At 45.2% G+C, this 17,882-nt stretch overlaps 1 protein-coding gene and 1 long non-coding RNA gene across 5 annotated transcripts; one reads left to right on the top strand and one right to left on the bottom strand.

Moving 5' to 3' along the window:
- Positions 1–32: 32 nt before the first annotated feature.
- Positions 33–16,435, top strand: slc7a8b (solute carrier family 7 member 8b). The gene is made up of 12 exons (XM_049011669.1): positions 33–662; positions 1,057–1,253; positions 6,034–6,238; positions 6,660–6,811; positions 8,724–8,849; positions 10,417–10,570; positions 10,796–10,919; positions 11,458–11,561; positions 12,873–12,969; positions 13,431–13,580; positions 14,046–14,223; positions 15,502–16,435. The coding sequence occupies exons 2-12, from the start codon at positions 1,118–1,120 to the stop codon at positions 15,627–15,629; spliced, it is 1,554 nt and encodes a 517-aa protein (XP_048867626.1). The 5' UTR covers positions 33–662; positions 1,057–1,117; the 3' UTR covers positions 15,630–16,435.
- Positions 9,646–10,395, bottom strand: LOC125740524 (uncharacterized). Of its 4 annotated transcripts, none has more exons than XR_007397639.1 (4): positions 10,200–10,257; positions 10,100–10,153; positions 9,818–10,049; positions 9,646–9,759 (listed from the first exon to the last, which is right to left on the bottom strand). It is a non-coding gene; the product is annotated as an uncharacterized LOC125740524 (long non-coding RNA). The 4 variants fall into 4 exon arrangements; XR_007397640.1 differs by having other exon boundaries at positions 9,872–10,049; XR_007397638.1 differs by lacking the exons at positions 9,646–9,759; positions 10,200–10,257 and adding an exon at positions 10,286–10,395 and having other exon boundaries at positions 9,776–10,049; positions 10,100–10,141.
- Positions 16,436–17,882: the final 1,447 nt, after the last annotated feature.

The raw sequence follows: 17,882 nt of genomic DNA, 5'->3' as shown, positions 1-17,882 counted from the left end.
CAAACAATGCCCGAGCTCGATCAGTATTTTCCCTATTGCTCGTAATTTGGTCAGGGTATTATTAGACCTCATCATTTTGATCACCGACGTCACTGGGACATGCATGCGGTCCTTTGGTACAGCAGGCGTAGCTGTTTTATCCCGTAGAGAGTTACCCTGATGTATTTAGATCTTACGAGATGCATCCCCTCTAATGACCTGTGGGAGGGAGTATGCGGCAGAGGGAGGTACTACGCTGCATATGTGATATATGGCTGCAAGCTGAATGATACATCACTACGGTCTAGGAGCGACTTCGAATAGATGCGTAAATTCTTTCAAACAATCAGATAAACACAACGGATACAAGAAAGAAGTCATTTGATGAACGGGACCCACCCATCGTGTTTTCATACGTGCGAACATCTTTCTAAAAGAAGGCAACTATGATGAATACCGCCGCTAACGCTCGCTTTTGACAACAGACAGTCTGCTATGGTATACAACATGGTTGATTAATTCTGACCCCTTTTTAAACTTTCTTTTTTAATAATACAGACTTTGACTATAGCCGGAGAAGTAGCCTGAGCAGTCGAACCAGGGAAGTACTTGCATCCGTCTCGCTGAAGTTCTGAGCGGTGATAAAGAGCGCAGATCGACTTACTGCCTATATGAAAGGACAGGTATTATATAGCAGAGTACCATTTCTTAATTTTTTAACTGTCTCATGAAATACGGGAAAACAGAAATCAGCACGAGACGCTGAGTAATTTATTTTACTGTCTTCTTTTTTAATCATTATTCTAATTAGTTTGAATAAATAGACGGGCAGATCTGTTACGTCAGGCGTCACGGTTCCTTTATATTGAACATCTGAAGAATACTTTAACCTCATTGATGCGAAATGTTCATTTCGGAATTTCATTCAGCAAATGCAGAACTGCAGAACTGTTAGCGCATCTTTTACCTCAATTACCGTGGAAGTTCCATCATCTTCATTATTTTAACCTAAATTAGGCATAAAGACAGTCGCTCTAAGACCAATCAAAGGATTGTGGCTAAATTTTTTTCCCAAAGACAGCACTTTAGCCGAGACTGAGACAGTAATTAATCCAAAGAGCGTATCAAAGCGGGGAAAATGACAGACGGTCCCAGGCAGAGGGGCAGCGTCCCGGGAGCCGCGGAATCCCCGAAGACCGGCGACGGTTCCGGGACCTCCGGCGTGGCTCTGAAGAAAGAGATCGGACTCCTCAGCGCCTGTGGGATTATTGTCGGTAAATCTCCGCCCCAGTGAATCGCAGCCAATGACTAGAAAACTTTGTAGGTCACGCTGTTTTTATTTCTTTAACAATATATTTTGGATGGCAAGTCAAATTACAAAACTGTGTTAGAAATGATCTCCTTTATTATATTTATTACTGTATAAATTGTTATCGGAAGGAAGACCAGGGTAATTAAGCGCTGTACGTAGTGGGTAAGGAATCCTACATGTGACGAAATCGACACGTGTTCATATCAGTCACGGACACTCGGCCAAGCTGTAATTGAACCTTGAATAACTGAATTTGACCATTTTCAGTACATTACCCAGTTAACACTGGATACACTTTAATGTAAGGTGCAGGTATTTGGTTCATTAGCACTGACATCTCCAGTTAGTAAAACAAATGTGATGTCACTGTACACGTATGGCTGGATATACACTAACTGGGGTGTTAAAATTGTGTTTTAATATGCAAAATGTACTACAATGCAAATAAGTTTAGTATGTTATCCAGAATAATGAGCAGACTATAGGCCATGCTAAGTTTGCCCTTAGTTTCAAGAAGGGGAAGATATGATGTAATATGTAACATCCATTGCAGCAGGTTACATGACGTGGTCACCTCTCACCTTTGGGCTGTGGGTATCTCACACTTGAGTGGTTGCAGCGTTTGCGTGGGTGTCTTCTGAGTCACCCAAAACCATGCATTCCTGGTGAAACGCTGCTGGCCGGCCCGAGAGTGCCACCTTATAACAGAATGAGCCTTGGCTCACTCTGGCTCATGTCCTCATGATGGATGGATTGGGTTGTTTCTAGACGAAGCTGGAGTCCCCAGATATGAGAACAGACGTCATATCAAAAGTCGATGCTGGTTGAGCGTAGCATCCGGAAGGCGTTAAAACCCCCATTCTGTATTTAAACAGCCTTATTTCCATGCTAAATGTCTTAAGCTTGGTATTTAATAATACTGTGTTTGATGCACCCCTGCCTTGTACCCTAAGCTGTTTGGGATGGTCTCAAGGTTCCCATGCGTAGCTGGAAGATGGGAGGCTGTATGATTTTGTACCATAACCTTCAATAGGACAAATGATCTGAATATGATTATCTTATTCTTTAATTTTTTTCAAGGAAAAAACAGCCTACACTTGTGTAGAGTTTTCTGATTTGTGAGTCTTAGGAGACAAAGCCTGCCTCCCACACAGAACAAAAAAATCCAGCGGCCACCTCACTTTCCTCCAGCAGCATAGTCGAACATTGTCCTACACAGTTAAATGTGTGTAATTGTACGTAGCACCATCTCCAGCGTGTTATGCAAATGCACGGATGTCCGTCACCGTATTCCTATGAAGTATATAGAGTTTAAAACGTGTTCTCAACAAAACAACAAAACGCGACTATTTTAGTTTGCTATGGCGGTGCAGTCTTCCATCCTGCGTGTCCCTGAAGTCCTTACATGGTAGTATATGTGTCTGGCATGCTTACAGGGAGTTGCATTTCGAGGGCAATCGATGAAATTGTCATTTGGCTAATGCACGTTCTGCTGAGTCTGCAGTTTGCGCGTGGTAGGACATGCATATGCGTATTACATCGTGCAGCCTGCGCATGGTAGGGCATGCATATGCGTATTACATCGTGCAGCCTGCGCGTGGTAGGGCATGCATATGTGCATTACATCGTGCAGCCTGTAATAAAGTTATTGTATCCATTGGTTCATGGTTCAAGGTCACTTTACTGTCATCAACGGCTGTGTACACATACATAGTGAGATAAGGTGTTTCTCCATGGACACGATGCAACATGCATCAACATATAACAAATATGCAACTTGCAACAAGGACAAGAAAAAAACAGTAAACAGTACATCAGCATAACAATATAGGACAATGGGCTATTGAGGTACTTTCTCTACTGATATTTAAATATAGCATAATGCATAATGTGCAGCACTGGGTCTTAGGTAGCAAAAGAAAATGATGTTTAAATGATATTAATGTTTGCGTAAAATTATGCTATTATGCCTGTCAAAGTGTGTCAGCTTAGTCATTGTAAAACTTCTGCTAAAATCATCCTAGTATTTGCAGCAACCATCCAATACACCCATATATTTTTTTTGACTCGACCACTAGCACACCTCATATGGCTAATCAATACCTCGTTGACTTTTTAAACTTAATTAATTCATTAGTAGTTAGCTGGTGGTGAAATTTAATAAATACATGGAAAGGCTGCAGTGTCCCAGCGGAGCGGTTTAGGAACTGAAGCGATGATCATCTAGCCGTCCGACAAAATATCAGTAACTTTTTGGAAAACTAGTTTTGCTAGTTTTTATTGTGTCACATAATCTGCATATGTTCTGATGTCAAATTGTGCTTTTGTTCTGAGCAAAAGTGCACTGACTAACCAAATAAACAGCCTTAGGCTTTTCTTCGGCCTGCCTAAGACTTCAGCACAGTACTGTAAATGTCGGAAGGGCCACTTAGCAGCTTCCTGAACATGCATTATTGCACACAAGGAAAATATAGCAGTATTGGTTGAGTGTTAACGCATCTGACATCATGTACTGTAGATGAGATGAAATGCGACGGTACTTGTGCTTGTAACTTGTACTTATGCACTTGCACTGAAGTTTCCATACGTCCTTCCTGAAATATAAACACAAGAAAAGTGACTTGTTTCCGCGGACCCAGCATCCACATTAGTGATCTCCTGGTTGCCAAAACAGAAACAACCCCCCACCCCAACCAGTATCCTCTAGTGTTTCACTAACATTGCAGATAATAATCAGATTCACCCTCAACACTGTGAACGTAAATGAGTCGGTGCTTTATGGGACGTGACAAATATGTGTAGCTTTAATAGAACTTACCTGTTTTCGTCATTCCCTCTTAAGATAAATACTCCCTATCCGCAGACTGCCCAGGCTTAGATTTGCATAATATAGGTTGATACACTTCAGTGTCACTGAAGGAGACATTGTAACATTTCTGGTCTCTGCAACCTTAAATTGCGGCTTTTAAAAGTGAAAATTCCAAGCCTGTTTTTTCCCCCCAGCACTAACTTAGCTAGATGTAGGTCATCACGTGCTTTATAAGCGCAATAATAACCATATGACGCTTGGGAAGGTACGTAAAAAGCAGTCACAGCTGTGGGTGGAATCTGCTTGGTCTTCCTCCAGGTAATTCTGGCTTCCATTCAAATTATGTTATTTAGGTGTCTATGCATTACTTTGTGTGGTGTGTGGGAGGGTCAATGCCCTGTCGTACTTGGGATAGGATCCAAGAGTCTGAGGAACATAGGTTAATGGGTGTCGAATACGAACAAGCTTGGTGTCCTGGGGTGTAACAATCAGGTAATTTACTAACGCGGCTCAGCTGGTAGGTGATTAAATCCTCGTGTTTTTGTAGAATGTGTCATGAGTCCATAACACGATACTTTGCATGTTCCTCCCTTAAGCTCCTCCAGAATGTGAGCAGAAGCACCGACTTTGCATGTCTGGTTCGAACGTCCTGGAGGCTTTCGTGATGAAATGTGGGGCACCTTTTGTCTTTGTTTATTCCTGCGTTGCTGCATAATAGCTTTGAGGTTGATGGTTTGGCTGCAGATACATTTGCGGAGTGAGGAACTTAATAAAATTAGAGAAACGTTCACAACAGCTGTTAAGAATTATAGGACAGTGAATGCACTCTGTCTCAATCCACAAAGGATATTCACTATTTGATGATGACGGTATCAGTCAGGTTCCAGGGTATAACCCATCTGATTGTTCTATATTCTGAATCATGGTACTTGTACCTTTGCTCTAGGCATGCCTTCTGGTCCACCCTGCTCGATTGTATCAGCTGTTATCTCCAGTAATCATTCGGCTTTGTTCGACTTTTGCATTCTAGGAGGCCAGGACGCGGTTCTCTACATGAGAGCTGTGTATGCAGCCAGCACTAACCAGATTGACTGGGTGGCTTTTTTTTCTCTCCAGCACCCTTATTATTGGGCCTGCCTGCTCCTTAAGTTGTGAACCTTCTAAGGCCTAACCCCATTCCAGTGCAGACCGTCCCAACCAGGATAAATTCCATGTGAAATGAGTCTTCCAGCACGCCCGTTTATTCACGCTAAGGTCATTCAAGTGACTGCCATCGATTAAAGTGTATCCCTGTTTTGCATCTGTTCGGGCTATAGTTCATTTCTTGTTTGGTTTTTCCGCTTCTCTGCCACTCGTTTTGTTTTTTGACCGCACTTCCTGTGGTTGATTATTATAGTGACACACGCACGGCTTAGACTGCCTCGGTTGCATCAGACTGCTGTTACTCTCTTCTCATTCTAAATTTGCATTGCTTATCGCGAAACTTTCTGTCTCGCTTTGCTCTGGTCTGAAACCTGTCCTGAAGACCCAGGGTGTCCAACCCGGGAGCTGAAATTCTGTCTATATTGACTTAAAATCAGTTCATAATCATCTGCAGCTATTTATTAGTAAACTAATTATCTGGATATTTAGTTATCAGTGTTGTACATACCACAGCGAAATGTGTCCTCTGCCTTTAACCCACATGTGACAATGTGACATAGCAGGGGGCAGCTAATTCAGCTGGGGGGGGGGGTACCTCCCTTAGGGTACCTCAGTAGTGTCTTGCTGGTTAGGGATTCGAACCTGCAATCTTTCAAGTATAAGCGCACTTCCCTAACCATTAAGCCGCCACTGCCTGTATTTGATCTGGGCTCTACATAACAAGGGTTTCCAAGCTTCCAAACGGCTCTTCTGCCCCCTAAAGTTGTCTTCCGCCCTCTTGCTGGCCCAGGTAACATCATCGGCTCTGGGATCTTCGTGAGCCCCAAGGGCGTTCTGGAGAACTCGGGCTCGGTCGGTCTGGCCCTGATCATATGGGTGGCCACTGGGGTGATAACCGCTGTGGGGGCGCTGTGCTACGCCGAGCTGGGAGTGACCATCCCCAAGTCCGGAGGGGACTATTCCTACGTCAAGGACATCTTCGGTGGATTGGCGGGGTGAGCACTTGGGACAGCAGTGTTGACCCAGCTGAGTGTGGGTATATTCACAGATTTAAAGACACCACGTCACCTAACTGCATGCCTCATTTCAGTCAGAATCTAGGTCTCCAACCATCTAGCACAGTTGATGTGTCCCCTCTCCAGCTGTTCTGTTCCCTGTTTTATTTCTATGCTCTACTTCTATATCAATTACTCCTCTAACCCCTGGCTAACAGACAGCTGGCCATGCACAGAGATTATGGGATTAATTCTGCGGGACATTACTACACACTGCCACTTTATTGATGCATGTACAGAAATAAAAGATTTATGGCGACAAAAGACCAGGCCAGCTTGGGCCTTGGAGTATCTCCATGCCCTGTTGACATAATCGATGTCCATTTATTATGCTACCTCTCGCGCCCCCCCCTCCTCACAGGTTCCTACGGCTCTGGATCGCCGTGCTGGTGATATACCCCACCAACCAGGCCGTCGTCGCCCTCACCTTCGCCAACTACGTGCTGCAGCCCCTCTTCCCTACCTGCCTGAGCCCTGAGATCGGCCTCCGCCTTTTGGCCGCCCTCTGCCTGTGTGAGTTTCCCTTCCACGCGTTAAGCGGCCGGCCGTCTGGCACCTGCGTCGTTCGAGGTGGCAGCTACGCACCGTCGTTTTAGGGAGAAACTCGCTGCTGTAGATCAGTGTTTCCCAATCCAGTCCTGGGGGACCTGCAGACAGTCCATGTTTTTGGTCCTTCTTAGCCCCCTATCAGATGGTCAGTAACTGCTTACCCAATGCATGATTATGGATGGATGGATGGATGGATGGATGGATGACTTTTATGCTCCCTGGGCCTGTGTCACTGTGTTTAACCAACACGCTCTGCAGGTAGCAGGAGCTGCTTTCCTGGGCAGCCGTCGAAACAGAGCATTTTTATAGTTTTATTGTTCTTTCATTTTCTTCCCGCTGGTTTGGTTTGGCTCATTAATTTTCCCTCAAGCACGTGCGGTAAATGGCATGTCTCTGCCCATGCGAATTAAGGTGAGCTTACTGAATGTTATTTCCCAGGAGTCCCCAGGGTGGAAAAAAAAAAAAAGCATTCTGCAGGCGAACCGGCGTGGTTTTTCCAAACCAGTTCAATCCGGTCTCAAGTAATCCTCACCGAGTTTATTGGATGTGGCACCATACTTTTCTCGTTAGGGTTTAAAGCGTTTAGGGTGGCCATGCCTGTCTGTGGGGGGCGTGTGTGTGTGTGTGGGTGGGTGGATAACGATGTGAGCTGTCATGTGTGTCACATTCTCAGTAGTGTTCAGCCATCCGGCGTTTGAGGCCACCTACCCCCACTCTGCCCCATGATGTCGACACAGCGGCTTATGTTACCTTCAGGCAGATGCTGTTACAGGTTTTGGTTTCAGAAGCACATATGAGAAGGGCTATGTTTCCACCTGCTTCCTTCGGAGCAGGAAGCCGAAGAGGCGGCGTAGTGGGTGTGTCTTGCGTACCGGTTATTCTCTTGTTTCCTTGGCTTTAATAAAAAAAAAAAAATGCATATTTGCATGGTATGGCATCAAAAAAAATGTCATTTGAATCATTTGGCTCCATTTCTTTTGTTGTGCAATCAGGTCCTGTTTGTGCATAGAACTAAAATCCATAAATCATTTTAAATGCTGCAGTCGGCCACGTGTAGTGTGAGAAGCAGAGGAACCACAGACTATAAAATTAAGTGCACACGATCTCCAGAATGGTCTGTCAACTTGGTTGTTAATATTAAGCACCTACCTTTATACAGAACGATTTACATGTAATTGTTTATTGGTATATCATGTTATATCAATGTGAACGGCTTAAGAGAGACAATTTTTTTGTTATTTTTACTGCTATCTTATGATGCAGCAGAGTTAGTCCTGTTTAAGGTCCTGGGTTTGAAAACGGCAGTGATGACGGCGTGACTTTGGAGGTCAGATGATACCGGCATTTGTTTGGCCAGCCAATAGAATGAGCCGGAAGCCCTCAGGCAGGCTGCTGTGACAACACGGGGGAGGAGTCAGACTACACATGATGCAGGTCACACTGCAGAAGCTCCGCCTGCGTGTTTGGGGTCAACGCAAAGGGAGGAAGAGATTGAAGCCCTCTGACACAACCTGCTGTTAACCTACTTGTACACAGTGATGTTTAGCTGATACTTACAGTTCTGAATAAGATGGATACTTTGCTGAAGTAAGTACCTTGACCAATGACTCAGGAAGAAGCAGGCATCCTGCTAGGTTTGAAGCCATTAACCTCCACTGGGACGTTGGTTCAGATCTCAATGAACTTCCAGCTCGCTTTCTTTGCAGTGCGATGTCAGTACAGTGTCTTCTATTCATTTATCTGATAATTTTGTCTCAAAGAAATGCAATGTATGTTTTTTGGGATTTGACCCCACAACCATCGTTGGCACAATGCGCTACTTATTGAGTTACAGGAGCATTACACACCCCCCCCCCCCCACATCTCTTTGCCTCAGTGCTGCTGACCTGGGTAAACTGCCACAGTGTCCGCTGGGCCACCCGTGTCCAGGACATCTTCACCATTGGCAAGCTGCTGGCACTGGGCCTCATCATTATCATGGGGATCGTGCAGATCTTCAGGGGTAACTCCTCACCTTCTTTCACGCGTTGTGCCCTTCGGGCTCAGGCGGTATCTGATGACTGTGTATGAATGACCCTCCTGTTCTCTCTCCTTAATAACACTATGTTCATTATGGGGTGGATTAGAGGGATCACTGATGACATGCGACTCTTGGCAATGTTTTCAGTAAGTCTCTGCATACACGGGTCGTTCAGCAGGAAGTCAGCTTCAAATTAAGAGTCCACTCTGTATATATTTTTTTTTTATCTGCATTTGTAAAATCCTGGTTTAATCCTGGTTCTGCTGGCAGAAGGCTACACAGCAGGCTGCTTCCAGGCTCAGAATTTCTTAGACAGCAGTAGACAAGCACAAGGTGAAACGGGAGACAGTGGGAACAACCGAAAAGCAGCCAGGTAGAGGGTGGAAGCGACTTTCTAATGCCAGAGGTGACCGTCAACTTATCCGGCAGATTATCATAAATCGGAGGATGACCTCAAGTGATCTTCAGAAGAATGGGTGTGAAGTACGCGTACATGGCTAGGACAATTCATAACAGGTTCCTAGAAGCAGGACTGAAGTCCCATAAAGTGAGGATTAAGCCCTTAATGAATGAGAAACAGGGAAGAACCAGGCTGCAAAAACATATATATATATTATTCACAGACGCACACCCATAAACTGCAGAAATTGTGCAATATCTGTTATATTAACTCCCGCATGCTGTGTTGTATTCGGTCACATAATAAATGCCAAAGTAATAGTATAATATAGGTTTAGCTGTCATTGATGATGTTTCACCATTTTGAAGACTGTAATTGACTGGCTCTTTGGTTTATAATCGAATGCTATGTCTTTAGCTGTCTTGAGGGTGAATTGTTTTTAATTCTGATTCCTGCTTCTCTGCCTGTTTCTCTGTCCCCCTGCCTGACCACCTGCCTGTCTGTCTCTGCCTGTCTGTCTGTCTGTCTGTCTGTCTACCTGCCTGACCACCTGCCTGTCTGTCTCTGTCTGTCTGTCTGTCTGTCTGTCTACCTGCCTGACCACCTGCCTGTCTGTCTCTGTCTGTCTGTCTGTCTGTCTGTCTGTCTGTCTGTCTACCTGCCTGACCACCTGCCTGTCTGTCTCTGTCTGTCTGTCTGTCTGTCTGTCTACCTGCCTGACCACCTGCCTGTCTGTCTCTCTCTGTCTGTCTGTCTGTCTGTCTGTCTACCTGCCTGACCACCTGCCTGTCTGTCTCTCTCTGTCTGTCTGTCTGTCTACCTGCCTGACCACCTGCCTGTCTGTCTGTCTCTGTCTGTCTGTCTGTCTGTCTACCTGCCTGACCACCTGCCTGTCTGTCTCTCTCTGTCTGTCTGTCTACCTGCCTGACCACCTGCCTGTCTGTCTCTCTCTGTCTGTCTGTCTGTCCCCCTGCCTGACCACCTGCCTGTCTGTCTCTCTCTCTGTCTGTCTGTCTACCTGTCCATCTGCTTGTCTGTCCATCTGCCTGTCTGTCCATCTGTCTGACTCTCCGTCTGTCTGTCTGTCTGTCTACCTGTCTGCCTGTCTGTTATTTTCCCCATCTCTACACCTCCTTCCCTTTTCTCCAGGGAGGTACTACTGGTTGGAGCCGGCCAATGCCTTTGAAACTTTCCAGAAGTGTGACGTGGGGATGATTGCCCTTGCCTTCCTACAAGGCTCCTTTGCCTATGGGGGCTGGAATTTCCTCAACTATGTTACAGAGGAGCTGGTGGACCCCTACAGGTAAGCTCCACCCCCTGGGCCAATGGCCTGTGCAGATGAAAGTCCCATGTTACAATTCCACCAGCCAGGTCAGTCAAAAACTGCTAAGGTCCCGGTTCCACCCATCAGATTAGGTAGAACTTTAATTGAACTTTCTCAGCTGTCGGTACTGAAGGAGGAGACGTGTGCCGCTATTTCTGCATCTGAGTGCGTCTGCAAGAATCTGCCTTCTCCTGCCCCATTCAGAAACCTGCCCAGGGCAATCTTTATCTCCATTCCCCTGGTGACGTTTGCATACGTTGCCGCCAACATCGCCTATATCACCGCCATGAGCCCTCGGGAGCTGCTGGCGTCCAACGCTGTTGCCGTGGTGAGGAACCGTACCGTCATTAAGTCCTTCCCTAACATTCAGCAACATAATGGGCATGGCAGCTCTTCAGTTACAATATTACCTTTTTATTTCTGCTCGAGATGAAACAAAAATACTGCAAACTGTATTGAAACGTATTGTTATTGAAGTTGTTGGGTGCTGTGGGGAGCGTTAGAATGGCTGAATACTATTTACATGCATCCCCTTTAAATTGTAATGTATCATGTCGTATAAAGTCGTATACATTATGTTTCCTTGTTAAACATCCATCCATCTGGTAATCACTTATGCTGATAATGCTTAGAAATTCTGTTCATACTTTGTTGACGTTCAGTCTTCTCCAAATGGTGTGCTGCATTTCTGGAAGAAGAATAACAATGCGTGCAGGACATTAGCCTAGACCCATGGGAGTTATGTTCTGTTGTGTTCTGGGTGTAATTTAGTGTCTTTGTCAGCCTGCATTGTGCGTGAGGACATATCACACATGTGTATTTCTCTGCCTGTCTTTGTTATAACCGCCCTCTCGCTCCCGTCTCAGACATTCGGCGAGAAGCTTCTCGGCGTGATGTCTTGGATCATGCCCATTTCTGTGGCTCTGTCCACGTTTGGTGGGGTCAATGGATGCCTCTTCACCTCATCCCGGTCAGTCTCCATGCCCCACCCTGCACCTGTCCTGTCCTGAATCGCCACCCTGTTCCATCTCAGCCCACTGCCATGCTGCTCTAACCAAACCAGTCAGGAACCAGGGCCACTTAAAGAGACTGAAAACTGAAGAGCATGTGTTGTACAGGTGTTTCAGTGCCATCTCTCCATACAGCTTGTTCTGCTGGGAGGTGCCATTTGCGCAAGTACAGGTGCAATGAAACGCTTCTCTTCACCAACCCCATCTTGCTCTGTATGGCTTGGGGGTCACAGCACAGGGTCAGCCGACATGTGGCGTCCCTGGTGCTGGGGGGGGGGGGGTTAATGGCCTTGCTCAAGGGCCCACTGACATGTTACTGTTCTGTCGAGGTCTGGGCTCAAACTGTCAATCTTCTCATCTTAGCCCGCTGGGCCACTAACCAGTCGTATCACTCCACAGCAGATATCAAATGTGCTCCTGCTAGTATTTTCCTCACAGTGATAAGATTGGCGTGTGGAGTTCGGTAGAGGTAATAGTTCTTGTATTAAATTGCTCACTACAAAGTCTGCGGATTATATTCAAAACTGGGTCATGATTTCTGGTACGAGACATTTCTGTTGGATTTTTCTGATGTAGCTAGATAGCACTAAGGCCCCTCTAAAATATCTTTTTTTCAGATTAAACTTCTTCTTTAAGGAGCTGGTTTCTCGCTCAGACTTCCCCATGCCGTTGTGTTCTGACTGGGGTTCCTAATCTCATTTATCTGAATCTTCGGGCAGATAAATGCCCCCATTTTTACAGAGTATTCTCTGGTGCTGCCTTTTTGTAACACAACCACTTATTTTCCACATTTCTGCAGTGCATTAGCAGGCCCAAAAGCCTGATTACTTCGGCTTGTTGTGTCCCTTCCTACACGACCAGGTGGAGTCTGTTTGCATAGATCATAATAACTGCCTCCCACAACGACATGTTACTGTGCAGTGATATCCGGTGTTACTGTGCAGTGATATCCGGTGTTACTGTGCAGTGATATCCGGTGTTACTGTGCAGTGATATCCGATGTTACTGTGCAGTGATACCCGATGTTACTGTGCAGTGATATCCGGTTTTACTGTGCAGTGATATACGATGTTACTGTGCAGTGATATCCAGTGTTACTGTGCAGTGATATCCAGTGTTACTGTGCAGTGATATCCGGTGTTACTGTGCAGTGATATCCGGTTTTACTGTGCAGTGATATCCAGTTGCCGCGTCTCCCCTGCTGTAACTCCCCGCTCAGCCTCGTTTGTGGGTTATGTCTGCATTTGCTGGACTGGCCATTTCTTTCTCAGACTCTTCTTCGCTGGAGCGAGGGAGGGCCACCTTCCCCGGCTGCTCGCCATGATCCACGTGGATCGCTGCACCCCCATCCCGGCTCTCCTCGTCACCGTGAGTCCGTTATAACTGCCCCTCCCCCCACACCTTCCTGAGCAATCCTCTACTGAAGGCCTGTTATCTAGCACAACGTGAAAGGGAGATTTTTATTTATAGACATGCGGAACAAGAACTATGTGCTGAAGTTTTTTTGTAATATTATGAATGACAGCTTATAGCATTTGGGAATATTATGACTAATAAGGGCACAGTTAGTTAGAGGTTAGTGTGGTTATCTTCTTATCAGTTTTGTGACATGTGCTGCTTCCTTGAACAAGGCCTGTCAATCTTCTTTTTGTTCTGCTTATGTAAATCTGGGGTGGTGGTGGTTTAAACGTTGGTGCGGAGTTAGAATTGGTTGTCACTTCTCCAAGGGACGTTGGATAATGTAGCGACGGGTACATTTCCATTGTTCTCAAAGTCGCACATTCCACCGGCTAACCGCAAGTCCGTGTACCGCTGTCTCTGTTCCCCAGTGCGTCTCCACCCTCCTGATGCTCTGCACCAGTGACATTTACACGCTCATCAACTACGTGGGCTTCATCAACTACCTCTTCTATGGGGTCACTATTGCTGGGCAAATCGTGCTGCGAATCAAGCGTCCAGATATGCATCGGCCGATCAAAGTGCGTATCCAGTGGGGCTACCGCAATCTCAGTGTTTTTTCCCAGCGATTCCATACATTGTTGCGAGTCAGGAGATTCGCCGATATAGACTCCTTTTCTTCTATGCTATTGTTTAGCATTCATTAGTTCAACATAATTTGACTGAAATGCTTTTGGGACTGGAACAAAAAAGAAAGAAAAGGTTCTGCAGGCCTTGCATGGTGTTGCAGCGGTTACACTGCTGCCTCACGCCTCTGGGACCCGGGTTCAAGTCTCTATGTGTGGAGTTTGCATGTTCTCCCTGTGTCATTGTGGGGTTTCCTCCAGGTCCCCTGGTTTCCCTCCACCGTCCCAAAACATGCTGAGGTTAACTGGAGTCATCAAAGTGGATAAAAATGGATAGATGACAGAGATGCCCCTTTTGGACTTAAGGCATTGAGTTCTGTACCAGGTTTGGCCTGATCCATCGTCCCTGTCCCTCCCCAGGTTAGCCTGGCCTGGCCTGTCATCTACCTGCTCTTCTGGGCCTTCTTGCTTATCTTCTCGTTGTACTCGGAGCCGGTGGTGTGCAGCATCGGCCTGGCCATCATGCTCACGGGAGTGCCTGTCTACTTCCTGGGCGTTTACTGGGAAAACAAACCCCAGTGCTTCAACAACTCTGTGGGTACGTCAGACGTCTGCACGTTCCCGGCGACAGTGACAACCACCACGATGGTGATAATAATGATAGTGACATAACGAATGGTTACAGGTTATTACGGTAGGATCGACATGGTGGACCTTCCATATATGGTGGCCGCAGAAAGTCTTGGAAAACTTGCTTAATTCAGTAAAAATATTTATTTGTTTTATAACAAAATAATTACTGTCATGACTGACACGGTGCGGAGCGGGGAAGCAGGCATGGGGAACAGGACTGGGATAAAATAAAGGGCTTTAATGAACAAAAGAGGCACAAATGACATAAGGACTTCAGCAACATCAATAACCAGACTCGGGAAACATACCTAACATGGACTAAATACATTGCACTAATGACAATAACAGGAAACAGTTGGTGAACACGGGGAATCCACACGGGGTTAACGAGGGGGCGTGGCACACAGGGGGATCGGACGAGCGGGGCATGACAATTGCTTTATTCTTTTGTTTACGAAAACACATATCACGCTCGAAACAATCAGTAGCTTTAAGTAAAACATCCATTTCAAGTAGTAACAAAATTAAACCTAAATTATAGTCTTAAAAAAGCTGCTCCGAATTAAAAAGTTCATTGACAAGACGTCTCGCTGGGTGCTTTTTACTTAGAAACACCTTTGCAGTGACATAAAACACCAAACATTTTGATTAATATCCCTTTGGAAGCCAGTGACTGCAATTGCAATTAAGAGCAAAATGGGAAGAACCAGGATTGAACAGGTCAGTCAAAAAAAATAATGGCACTTAATAAAAATGAAAATGTCTGTGATATGTTCAGATATGATAAACATCGCTTGTCAACGGTCTTTTGTTATGGAACCAATAAGTCTGCAACAAAGCAAATGCCCTAGACTTTCTGTAAGCTCTGTATTCATTGGTTCATGGACTTACTTATACCAAGAAGGGTAGTGTTGTACAACAACCAAAGGGTATCAGAAATGGCATGGATACCCTGGCAGATTCTGAATATTTAAAGTAATATATAATATTGAAAGGGGGGATAGGGCCCCCCAGAATTTCTAGGTACAGCCTGATAATAACAGTAATGATTAGGGACCGTTTCTGTCATTAGATTTCTACCCTCACTTTTACAAAGCCAATTAATAACTGATTATGATCAATGGTAAGTTTTGAGTATTATATCTTTACATATTTGAGTACTGGTGACCGTAGAAGTAGCTTCTGCTGCTGTGAACGAGGAATGACGGAAGCCCACGGCGTATCTCTGTCGCCCTTCCTACAGACCGGCTGACGTACATGGGCCAGAAGCTGTGTATGGTGGTGTACCCAGCGGAGGAGAGCGCGGAGGGCAAGACCAGCAGGGGGGCAGAACCGGAGGAAGAACGGGCCCTTAATTCAGGAGAGCTCTGAGCGTGACAGGACTCTCCCTGACCTGCTAGAGCATCACAAAATAAAAAATATATATACAAAAAACTAAAATAGTGTGAAGGCCTGCATATGCACACAACTCTGAGAGTACACAGTGGTGCAGACTGCCCTCTTACACTCTCAGAAAAAAGGGTAAAAAATGTAATGTACCTTTGCTGTCACTGGAGCTGCACCTGGCGGTCTGCTAATTGTACCCTTAGCTGTAGGTAATTGTACCTTTTAAGCTACAGAAATGGATTCTGAGGAACATTTCTGTACCATTGATGATACATTAATGCTGTTTGTACCTTTGGGATGTTCCTCAGAATCCGTTTATGTACCTTACGAGGTACAAGTACAAGGCTCTTGTACCTTTATTTCTGAGAGGAATGATGTACGGCATTAAGAAAATGGATTGTCACAGTATTTGTATATTTCAGCTTTGTAATCTTTTATTGTCCGCTGAGATCCAGTGTTTGCTCCCAACCTCCATTTCTAAAAACTTCGCTCTACGGGTTTTATAGTCTCTTTTTAGCAACAATATTGTCTTGTAAATTTGACACAGAAAATATTGTTGAGGAGAACACCTTTAAAATTACGTGTTTAAACCGATGTCTGCGGATTGAAGCGTTGTGAATGACGTTAACGTGATGTTATTGAAGCGGGTCCGTGTGCAGATGCCCCGCCCACCAACTTTCTGTACATCTTCATCCTTCTCACTGTACTTTGCCCTCCATATTCCTACCTAGATTCAAATAACTAATGAATTGTTCTGGCAATTTTATTATAAAGATACATTTTTCACAAAATTGCATGTTTTTTTTTGCTTTTCATTTTCTATTTTTATTGTAATCTTTTATACATTTTATTTTTATAGATTGCCTTTTAAGCACTTTTGGAGGGGGGGGTTGTAGAATGATGTGCAGAGCAAGATGTCAGATAGGCAAATCAATAGACCATCTGACAGAAAAGAGAGTGCTATCTAACCATAAACAGAGCTTTAGCAGGGGACAGCAAGACTCACCTATTGCACTTAGTTCGTATTTTGTGAATAATGGTCCTGCAGGTACCTTCGCTCCTGTCTGATCATCACACTTATTTTTCACTTCTGACAGAAATGCAAAAGATGCCCCAAATATAGACCATGACACACAGCTCTTTTATGATGTCTTTGCTTTGCACTAACCATGTTGCTAGAGGTGTTTTTTTTTTTAACTGACAAGCCCGAAATAAAACTCTTATTATGAAAGCAGTCTTGCTATCTCAGCGAACTGAAATAATGCACGGCTTACGAATGTGCTTAACTCCAGCCAGAGGCGCGTCAGCCGTCGATTCCTATTTTCACCACTGCATCAGTGGAGAACTGGCATCCCATTGCCAAGTTGATGAATAAATACCATGCCATGTTTCCTTGACTCATTTCTCACCCGTTACTTAACAAAAGAACAGGCCCTTGTATTATAAGATGAACTATCAAGCAAGTCAGCTGAAAAATGACAGGAACCACCGCAGAGTCATGGAAGAATAGGCAGAGTATTAAATGCCGCTTTATTCTGTCTGAGTGAGCAAAAGGAAAGTGCCTGATTAATAATGGTCCAATGGAAGGATAGTACACGGGATCACGGTGGAGATTCGTCTGGAAGGTTTAATTGTGCCGGTGTTTTGTCCTTGTATACCTGCATAACAAACAAAAATGCATTTAATACGGCACTTTTAGGTATTATCCATCTTGCCCTTGGATGACATTGTTTTAAGTAAAAGATCTTGTCTTTGCTGACTGGCCTCTGTTCCCAGCTGGTGTTCCGGACAAAATCGGACAATCTAAGTTCAGGTAAAGTGCACGGTTTATATATATATATATATATATAAAGTTCCCTTTTGAACCCCCCATGGGGGGAGGGGAGCATAGTGACACAAAGCATTAGCACTGCTGCCTGGGAGAGGGAGTCCCTTCCCCCCACAGTCCAAAGACACAGTGTCAGGTTAATTGGTGTCTCTGTGTGACTGCAATGGACCATTATCCTGTCCAGAGTACACCCTAGCCCAGTGATTCCCAACCCGGTCCTGTGAGCTGGAAGGGGGCACAACCGTGGACCGTCTGGGGTTCCCCCGAGGACCGGGACTGCTGAATGGGATAGTCTCCAGGTCCCTCTGAAATTGCTTCTCCAGTATGCTGAGCTGTACTCTGCTGCTTGTGTTGCTGACTCTTTCATCGTCATAGGTGATATCGCACGGCTCAGTGGGGGATGCTGTGAC

This window comes from Brienomyrus brachyistius, chromosome 4, assembly GCF_023856365.1.
Source record: "Brienomyrus brachyistius isolate T26 chromosome 4, BBRACH_0.4, whole genome shotgun sequence".
NCBI classification, from domain to species: domain Eukaryota; kingdom Metazoa; phylum Chordata; class Actinopteri; order Osteoglossiformes; family Mormyridae; genus Brienomyrus; species Brienomyrus brachyistius.
This window is presented reverse-complemented; position numbering and strand designations above follow the sequence as displayed.